The 10,893-nt window shown below is 35.5% G+C and overlaps 1 protein-coding gene across 2 annotated transcripts; it reads left to right on the plus strand.

Annotated features, from left to right (window-relative positions):
* The first annotated feature begins 243 nt into the window (after positions 1 to 243).
* RH8 (RNAhelicase-like 8) lies at positions 244 to 10,462 on the plus strand. 2 transcript variants are annotated; one of them, XM_086455321.1, is made up of 10 exons: positions 244 to 817; positions 2,578 to 2,638; positions 3,324 to 3,558; positions 5,654 to 5,892; positions 6,540 to 6,791; positions 6,889 to 7,069; positions 8,395 to 8,483; positions 8,560 to 8,633; positions 8,753 to 8,866; positions 10,094 to 10,462. In XM_086455321.1, the coding sequence occupies exons 1-9, from the start codon at positions 558 to 560 to the stop codon at positions 8,829 to 8,831; spliced, it is 1,470 nt and encodes a 489-aa protein (XP_086311447.1). In that variant the 5' UTR covers positions 244 to 557; the 3' UTR covers positions 8,832 to 8,866; positions 10,094 to 10,462. The 2 variants fall into 2 exon arrangements, with proteins under 2 accessions (XP_086311447.1, XP_086311445.1); XM_086455319.1 differs by having other exon boundaries at positions 245 to 817; positions 8,753 to 8,876.
* The last annotated feature ends 431 nt before the right edge of the window (positions 10,463 to 10,893 follow it).

Genomic DNA, 10,893 nt, shown 5'->3' on the forward strand with positions numbered 1-10,893 from the left:
CAAATTCAAACAAAAATGTGCCACGTAGACACCTTACGTTTTTTTATAGGAACGGTACACCATATTCGATCCCGAGTCTATGAATTTTGCGTTTTTTACGCTAATGTTGACAGGCACTTGGAGCGTTACAAGGATTGATTAAGTTCAGGGATATTTTAGGTATTTCAATTAACTACAGGGACCCATTTGCAATTAAATTATTAATTTTACTGACATCTATCACGCGCCCTACAAGAGCTTTTTCATCTCAAACAAAACTCTCCCCCTCAAAACCGCTTCGCATTTTTCTGTGATTAGGGCACCAAGATGATCCTCACGTAGTCCCCGAAGTGTTCATCAGATCTTCTGTTTTTTTGGTTATCGATTCCCTTAATTTTCTGACTTTCTTTCTGATTAGAGCTTCGATGATGTTCAAATCGAACCTATTCTGCTAAAAAATCCATTTGGAATCGTAGATATGTTAGGTCGATTTTGGTTTTTAAGCCTTTAGTATCTGCCAATTTCACATCTGTTAGTGTTAAAATCCGAAAATTGCATTTGGTTTTATCAATCATTCAATGAATCCGCGAGGTAGGTATCCTCCTGGGATCGGAAATGGTCGTGGCGGGTATGTTAATTCAAACCCTAATTTTCAACCTAGAAACCCTCAACAACAGTATGTGCAGAGGAATCCTGCGCAGACTCAGCAGCAATTTCAGCAAAATCAGCAACTTCAACAACAACAGCAGCAACAATGGTTGAGAAGGAATCCGACTGGAACTGATTCCGGTGCCAATGAAGTTGAGAAAACTGTCCAGTCCGAATCAGTCGATCCGAGGTACAAATTCTTGTTCTTGACCTTCGGTTTGGAAAGGGAAGGAAAGGACCTTTTTCAGATGAAATTCGACTTAAATTTGTGTTTATTCTGAACAGTGGGATCGTCTTTGTGTAAATTAATGCCCATCTTTATGAAAATAGGAAATAACATTTACTTCTTATCATGGGAAATGAATTAGGAATGAAAACCAGATTGAACTCTGAAATATATGAGTTCCAACTTTGGAAATGCTGAGGTGTCCTTAGTGTTGGAATGGTGATCTCAAAAAGTTAGATATGGGACGTTATCGTGCGAAAATAAATTTATTGACAAATGAACCTCAGGAGAAAAAAGAAAAAAGAAGCAAATTTTGAGCCATTAGGATTTTCGTTAATTGTCTGCAGATGGAAATTTCTGTTGATGTGAATCCATGGGATAGCCATTTTGATTGGTTTAGATTAAATGGAAATAGTGCAGTGAACATCCAAGTGATAAAGAGAAAAAAAGGAAAAAGAACACAAAGGAGGTGAAATTTTCAGACAATTGCCCTTTTTTTGTAACAATAAAATAATTGATGGACACGAAAGGGTTGTTTTTAGCGTAGTCACCAAAGTCACCGAATTTTTCAAAAAACCATGTTTAAATCACAATTTTAAAGACTGGCGATTAAATCACGACATTTTGAAAAAATTGCTATTTAAACAAAAAAAATTGTGATTTTTATTTTTTGCTCAACAAGCTATTTTAAAAGGGTTTTTTCAAAGACCATCTATTCTTAAGTTTAAAATAGGATTTGATGATATAAACGATAACATCACTTAGTAGAAAAAATATATTGTCTTAACACTATTTCGATTATTTCCCGATTTTCTCTTGATTTTTTCCTGCTTGCTCATTTATTCCCGAACCCCGACTTGGTGACTATGGTTTTTAGGGGCAGAAGGTTGGGTTGCACAGTTCTGTGCCGACCTTTCAAAAGTGGGAAGAATTCCATATGTGTATATTTTCTATTCTAACCTTTCCTAAGAAAGCACATAATAGGAGCACATTTTACCTATTATAACATTGTGTTGCTTCCCAATGACAATCCTTTGTCACTTCAATTCAATCAGAAGGAGTGGAACAATACTATGTTATTCCAAACACATAAAATTAATATTTCAAAGCGCATGTATCATTTATTGGTCTAGTATATATTCTTTCCTGCATGGGAAGGTTGAGCTCTCTGATTAATTAGTGCAATGGGATGGAGAATTATTATTATTATTATTATTTTTTATAATTTGAAGGAAGTATTAAAAATATCAGTTGTTGATATCATCAGAACAAGAAAAAACATATATGTTAAACAAGGTGTTTTCTTCTTTTTTGTCTGAAAGGACATTGGCATCATCCTTTGTTTTAACCTTCCCAAAAACTGTCAAACTTAATAGAAAATTGACAGATTTGTTACTTTATTGTTGCACAAGTCGAGCATATCAAGATGTTACTTAGATGGAAACACGTCAAAAAGTTTCATATTTTTTAATGCATAGTCGTGCTAATTGATAACTTGTGTGTGACTGTGCGCATGCTACACATGTATTCAACCAGATATAAGTTCAACCTGCAGATGTCATCTTATAACTTTTTAATTACTTTGTTTTGAAATTTCTCATATTTGTAGCTGCACCATTATGTTGTCTTTAACATTATGTTTATAGCAAGTCAGATACATTTATGTTGGCTTACTGCATACATGAATTGAGCTCTTTTTCCCCCCCTCCATTGTTTCCTCATAGTTCTCAAGACTGGAAGGCACAGCTAAAGATACCACCAAGTGATACACGCTACAGGACAGAGGTATAAGTGCTGTTACTCATACGTGCTTAGTTATTATATACATGAGGTTGAACTTATGAATCTTTTGGGACTGTCATTTGATCAGTTAACATTTCAAATAACGATATTCTGCTTTCTTGGGCAAGTAAAGGCAGAAAATAATGTATCAAGTAACTTTACATTTGTTTATTCCTTATACCCAAAGTGTCAAAGTTGTAGTTCGGGAATTATTTGACAAGAGAAAAAAATAGTTAAAACCGGCAAATGTCGGCAATATTGAAACCAAAATATATGATTAATTATAGCAAAATATAAAAATGTATATTTCATACACTAAACATAATATTAAACAAAGTTACTAAACCATAATATTGTCCAACTTCTAACTTCGCGAAGTTCATGATTTTTTTCTTCAGAACTTTGCGAATTAATAGGGGATTAAATAGCCAATCGAAGGAGTCGTAAACTAATCGCGAATTTTCAAAAAATTGGTGATTTTTAATCCTATGCTTGTAGCCTATCCAAATTAAAAAAAATCCAATGTTTGTACCAATATCTATTCAAAAGGTAAAGTGTGTGTGTTTGTGTGTGACTCTGAGTTATGGAATTCCAATTTTATCTGGACCTTACTTTTGGAGTTGGGACCACTTTTTATGGCATTTTGTGTTTACAAGATCTGATATAATCTTTTATTCATTCGTACCAGGATGTGACTGCTACCAAGGGAAATGAATTTGAAGATTATTTTCTAAAACGCGAGCTGCTTATGGGAATATATGAGAAGGGTTTTGAAAGACCTTCTCCCATTCAGGAGGAAAGCATTCCAATCACTTTAACTGGAAGTGATATTCTTGCTAGAGCTAAAAATGGGACAGGGAAGACGGCTGCATTTTGCATTCCTGCATTGGAAAAAATTGATCAAGATAACAATGTCATTCAAGGTTCTGATCTCAACCATTTGAGTGCAATTATCTATGTGGGGTTTGTTTACTTAATAAGAATGTTTTAAGTTAATTGCCTGGTTTTGTTTTGTACCTTAAGTGCATTTTCGGCTGCAAGGTAAGGAAGTCTTACTAGGTCTGCATGTTGTCCCTTAATAGCCTGTGAGCGAAGCAGATGGCATGCTCTTGTCTTAGCCCAGGACAGAGCTAAGCGTCCGCCAAAACATGGCTTAAGTTTCCAAAGTTGTCTCCTCTTGTTCATGTAGGCTAGGCTGGATAGAAATAGAATGATTGCATTTACTTACCATCTGTTGTGCCTGACTGTTGTTCTCCTTAAATGATCTTCCAAAACAGTATGAAATATTTATTTTATTAAAATTTTATCCGTTAGTCTCAAGAATATGTTTTTAATAACAGCTAATACCATTAATATTTTTCTAAAAATACTACCCATATGAATTACTACCACCAATTCGTAATTAATTCATTTAAGATTGAATATCCCAGCTTACTTCAATTTTTCTGGAAGGAGCTGATTATTAGCTTTATCAGTAATAGAGGTGGGGGGAATTTGTGGGACTTGAGCTTAATAAGTAATACGAATGACTAGGAGGTTGATTCTATTGCTCCTATGATTGAGATCATCTCTGGCATCCCCCTATCTCCAGGTGAGGAGGACAAACATGTTTTGAAGAAGTCGTGTGATCTCAACAAGTTCGTTCTACTCTCTCTTTCTCCCCCCCCCCCCCCAAATAAAAAAGAAAAAAAGAAAAAGGCTCTTATGAGGCAGTCTCATATTCCTTCAAAGGTCTCCTTTTTAGCTACAGTTAGCATCCCTTGGAAGTATTCTCACCATTGGAAATTTTATCCCGCATTGGAAAATCTTGGTTAATTATTGCTCCATGTGCAACGATTATGGAGAAACGCCAATCACTTGTTAGTTCATTGTGAGGTCATCGGAGAGATTTGGTCATTTGTTTTTTCTGCATTGGGTTATCCTTGGACATGGCCATCGTCTATATTATTGGCATTCCAAAGTTGGGTCATTGTGGTCTTCTCTGATTGAGGGAGGATTCTATGTGTTATTATGCTCCCGTTTGCGGGTTGCTGGGGGGCTAACTAGAAAGAACGGAATTGGAGACTTTGAAGACGAGGAGAATTACATTCAAGATACCGTGTATTGGAGGTCAAGACTCCCATATTCCTTTGGTCCAAGGCGGGCTTTGTGCTTAGGGGTGTTTTCTTTACTGATTTTGTGTTCAAATGGGGTCTTATGTTAGCAAATTCAGGTAGTTAGTTGTTGGCATTGTTGTATTTTTCCCTTTCTTTCCTTTTCCATGTATGGGAGGCTTTGTCTGCCTCCCCATCTTTCCTTTTCTTCTTGAATGAAATTGTTAATGTTTTCCTATTGTGATTGATGTCACATTAATTTGATTATAATCCTGACTGTTAATTTTTTTTTTTCCATTATAAACCTTACCAATTTCTCTAGCTTCCAAAAAATAAATGCTTCTTTCCAAAAATATATGTAACTTTTTTAATTATAAGGGACTAACTTTGAGTTTGCATCTTATTTTTTTGAAAATTGGGTCTATAGAAAGCTATCATTGAGAGCCATTCTTCGCTATGTTACTCATATATGCCAAGGATTCGGCTCTGACATTTTAGGTATACAAAATTTATACACTTCAAATGTAAGTTTCTCACATGGATATGATACGCCCATTCTGGAGTATATCTCAGTAACATATATACAAGTGCTTCAATGTTTTGCTAATTTAATTATATTTGTTACTGATGATTTTCTTTCCATTTATGACCAATTCTGAGATGTTACCAAAGATTAAAATATTTGACATATGTAAGTAGCCGACCCCAGATTGTTGGGATAAGGCTTTGTGAATTATATGCTACGTGTCACTGCAGTTCTTTTGTTTTCTATCATGTTTTTTTTGGCTAGGCAAGTGAGATTAGTGTCAGTAATTAGTAGGTGAAGACGGGTTTTGAATCCAGTTCAACACTTACTGACTTTAATCAAGTTAGCAAGTAGGCACCTTCGTTTTACTTTTAAATTGAGGGTTAGTACTCACTGCAGTTGTTATACTGGTTCCAACACGAGAGTTGGCGCTTCAGACATCACAAGTCTGTAAGGAGCTTGGGAAGCATTTGAATATTCAAGTCATGGTCACCACTGGAGGAACCAGTCTAAAAGACGATATCATGCGATTATATCAGCCAGTCCATTTACTTGTCGGGACTCCTGGAAGAATTCTTGACCTCGCAAAAAAGGGCATTTGCAACTTGAGCAGTTGCTCGATGCTTGTCATGGATGAGGTATAATATCCTAATATTTTGGTTCTATTAAATCTTTTTAATTTGGTATATTTATCCAATTCTAGAGGGGTTACTCATTTCTTTTCCCTTCGATAAGTGATGGGTTTGGTTGCTAAGTAAGAAACTGTGATTTGGTTCGCATTATAATATTGATCTTCCCGTTGCAATGTTTATTATATTTATTCTTTGTTTATGCATCTTTCTCTCAAGATGAAGTATACAATATACGTGAAATAGAGTTTTCTTCTATTTCATCCTTGAATAGTTTGGAGAGGAAGTGTTTTTGTTTTGTTTCACTATTATGCTTCTTTTTCAGTACTTTTGTACACACATGTTTTTGCAGTTCCTATGAGCATTTCTGTAATAGAAATTGTGAGACTTTTTGCTCGAGAGTAAATATAATATAAATACCTGCGGCAAATACACTCTCAGTTAGAACTTAGAACCAGGGATGTTCATATATCTCACATTCATTCTTCAGAAGCTGAGCCTTCCATTACTGAAATCTCTTATTAATGGTAGAAATAGCTTTTAGATGGAAGTAGTTAATGTACTTCTGATTCTGTTTTTTCTCCTAGCCTTCAATGCATTTTATGATTTGTGAGGTACACTTCGCAAGATTGACAACATCTGCTTTTGTTTCCCAGGCTGACAAACTCTTGTCTCCAGAGTTTCAACCTTCGGTGGAGCAGCTGATTCGATTTCTACCTGAAAATCGGCAGATTTTGTTGTTCTCAGCAACATTTCCCGTAACTGTCAAGGATTTCAAAGATAGATATCTACATAAGCCTTATGTCATTAATCTCATGGACGAGCTTACCCTCAAGGGTATAACACAATACTATGCTTTTGTAGAAGAAAGACAGAAGGTCCACTGTTTAAACACTCTTTTTTCTAAGGTTTGACCTAAACTACTGATACATATGATTTTTCATTTCCCCTTTTCATGGATGTGGTGAATTTATGGTCTCTCTTAATCCATTTTTTTGTTTCCAGCTTCAAATCAACCAGTCCATCATATTTTGTAACTCTGTTAATCGAGTGGAACTGTTGGCCAAGAAAATTACAGAACTTGGCTATTCTTGCTTCTACATTCATGCTAAGATGTTGCAAGACCATCGTAACCGAGTTTTTCATGACTTCCGAAATGGTGCATGCAGAAATCTTGTTTGTACGGGTATGATACTCTCCAACTTCTCCCACTGCGAGACTTCTCAATATCAATTGCTTGTGTACAAAGTAGATGTATATAGGCTCAAAACAACAGCTGATATGATTGTGAATTATTTTGAAGATAAGTAAGATCCCTGAGATTGTTTTTTCATTGCAGCTACAGGTAATGCTTATTAGGCACACTTGAATATTTTGATTCTTTTAGCTATGCCCGAATTTCAAATGATGTGTAATTTATACTTGTCTCATATGGATATTAACTCTTTTTGGCTAATCTTGAGAAATATACATAATTACTCGTTCACTTTCACAGAGTTACATACCACGGTTTATTCATTCTTTTCTGGTGAAGGAGATCATAGTAAACATTGACATATTACATATCTGCTATTTAAAAAAGACATATCTGCTTCCAAGACCAAAAGTTAGTCTCAGGCACATTGATCCCCAAAAAGCAGGACACCGGCATGACTGTACAATTTTTTCCATTTTTTTCATTGGTACAGTTTTAAAGTTCTGCAGGTTAGATATCAGGTATAAACCATAGAGAAAAAAGAAAAAGAAAAAAAAAAGTGGCAGCTTAGCCAAGTGGTAAGACGCCTGGAGTGTTGTTCCCATGTCCTAGGTTCTAACCAGCTTGAACCCAACTTCATTTGCGAATCACTAACCCTATACCTATCCAAAAAAAACGTGGAAAAAAATGTTTTTAAAATAGATATTAAAATTATTGTTATCGAAAATAATACTACAAAGAAACTAAACTAAGTTTTTTAACTTTTGTTCTTGAGAGTGTGGGCTTGTGTCCAACACTTGGACACGCCATTGTGTTTGCCATGGGACATTCTTGGGAGTTACTTTTCACAATTGAGCTGCCAAAGTCCAAATGCTAAACAATTGGTTATCTTGACCGAACGAATTTTCACCTCAAGTTGCTATTCATGCATGTTTTCTAACCTACTTGTTCTCTGACCACCACCAGTAGTGTGATTCCACCAAGTATGTAGAAGCTTTTGTACATGTTCCAATTTCCCGACATACACTTTGGATCTACTCTGGTTCTCTGGCTCTGTTCATCAATTAGAGTATTAACATTCAAGTTGTGGTCCTTCCCAGGAAAGTTACTGGACAGATGACATTTCTTATTTCCTAAGAAGCACTTTTTTCCTTAACACAAACATGTCAGGTGTCTCTTATTGGCTATTACATGAATTTCTGTTCCAAGGATAAAATCTCGAAGCTGTGGCCATTTCGCTGCTTGGAAAAAATCCTAAACGACAACAGTAAGATGCATTGTAGATTCTAATCTTTGAAACTTTTTCGTTTTGGCAGATCTGTTCACAAGGGGGATAGACATTCAAGCAGTCAATGTCGTTATAAACTTCGATTTCCCTAAGAACTCAGAAACATATCTGCACAGGGTATGTCAAATCCAGTTTGTACATGTAGTCTTTATAGCGACTTCTTTCCTGATGGGTACAAGTTTCCCTCGTATAGGTTGGTCGATCGGGAAGATTTGGCCATCTTGGGCTTGCTGTGAATTTGATCACCTACGAGGACCGCTTCAACTTGTATGTTTCTTGTTCCCCATCTGTCATTATAAAGGGATACATCTGTAGAGCTGATTCTTGTCGTCAGTTATTATTTTTATTTCCTAATTAGCTATAAATAATCTCTTGTTTTCTAACAGGTATCGAATTGAACAAGAACTTGGGACTGAAATAAAGCAAATTCCTCCTCAAATTGACCAGGCTATTTACTGCAGGTGACCTGTAATAGTAATCCCTCCATGCACTCAACAAGGGTGAGTAAAGGTAAATATCTGACTACGTGCACATATTGGTTTGTGAAGTCCTTATTATCTAATGATTTTTTTTTAAATGCATTTCCGTTGTCAGCACCAGTTTTACCTGGACACTTTGTTTAGGTTTTTGTTGTGTCAAAACTCTGCAGCAACTTGAACACTTCCACAAGGTGACACAAAAAAAGTTGCACATCAAAATTTGTAGTGTCACTATGATAAATTAATGTCCAGTACCTTTTTAATATGCACTTCCTTTCATGTATTTGCACTTAAGAGGAGGGAGATTTTGTATGCATACCACCTAAACACTGGCAGACAAGAAGTGGTCTTGTCTTAAAATAAGTCCTATTTCTTGGGACATGCTATGATCAAGGATATTTTTTACCATAAGGTCATTATATACGCATTGCAGCGATTTTTATTGGCTGAAATAGCCTGCAACATTTAATAACCCTGGCCACAGTAAAGATGTACTTGGCAAAAGTAGTTCCCTATTTCTTTTACCGTTTCTCCCTAGCCAAAAACTGCATTTATAAAAAAAAACTTCATTTAATTCATTTTGTTTGTCCTTCATCTACTTTCTAGGGAGCTGGATTTACTGTAGACTACATTTCTTGAGATACATGTCAATTTCAAGTTTTTTTTTTTTTCCTTTTCATTAGGCTAATATGTCACCCCCATTATTTTGGATAAGGCGTAGATGATGATGATGATGATGATTTGTATTTTGTACCATTAATTATGTTCTTGGAAGTTGGAATTACCATTTAGCTAGATACCACTTTCTACATATCTGCTGCTTTTATGCAAAATTAAAATATCATTTTGTTTTCAGTCATGAGAAAAACCAAGACAGTCTTGACTGAAGCATTTTTGAACAATATGAAACATGTGGATGTTTTGGGGTCAATGTTTTGTTCCGGTCTTGGCCAAAACCAGAATGTTCCACTGAAGATGGCACAAAACTTTGAACTATGCTTTTACAAATCTAAGGTCAACTGATATGTCAACATGTTGAATTTTAATTTTTCGAGACATGATTGTGTATTGGCCTTGAGGTTTTGGGTTCAATGTCAGCTTACATATGAAAAGAAAAAGAAATAATATATATATATATATATATATATATATATATATATATATATATATATATATATATAAAACACAGATTACTGGTTATGGCATTATGCTGCTTGTTATAGCCTTCTAACATTTTCTTAATATCAGATTGAGCCAACTAAGCTGCATCATTCGAGAAAGCATCTAATTCTGCATTTTGAAAGGGCGTTGTGGGAATCGGATTGTGGTACACCTTCGGTGAACACCCTCTGCTTCATCCATGTGGTGACCTTTTCTATTTTATACTTAGTGTTCGTAGATTTTCATAATACTGAAACTTGTAGGGTCATGAGAAGAATATTTAGAATGATCGACAGCTCAGAGAATTGGATTTGTTTTGTTGGTTTATCTTTTACATTCTCCATGCTTTTGCCCCATCTTAAATATATTTTGCACTAAGCACTACTCTTTGTTTTGGATAATGGGATTTTATCTGTAAAATCCATCTAATGTTGTTTGGTTTAAGATTTTGAAATATTCTTGGGTCTAATTTATATCTAAGGTACCGTTCATCCAAGTTATATGCACCATATTTTCATACCGGGGTAACATTTCATATCCACGAACCATCTCTTGGTCTTTAGATAGTACTTTATGTGGTTAGATCCATAGCTCAGTTGGTTTGTCATGTTGCAAAGCAACTTTGAGGTTAAAAACAAAACAAAAATGATAGTGCTTTACAATTATGGTCAGTGCATATTTGTATCGATGTCAAGTGATCTGTTAGAGCAACTCCGACACACTAGGGCTCAGGCTTGTATCTTCTCGCTACTGCCATTTTATAGAACCAGAGCCCTCCAAATGTACTCCACGCACTTGGGGTCGGGCTCTCTAGTTTGAAATATTTCGGAGAGAAAGTGGGAGAATTTAAAGAAGAGAGTATCTTTCTATATCTGTTGACAGGTAAA

The sequence above is a fragment of the Akebia trifoliata genome, chromosome 10 (genome assembly GCF_017979445.1).
Source record: "Akebia trifoliata isolate Shusen 1 chromosome 10, ASM1797944v1, whole genome shotgun sequence".
NCBI lineage: Eukaryota > Viridiplantae > Streptophyta > Magnoliopsida > Ranunculales > Lardizabalaceae > Akebia > Akebia trifoliata.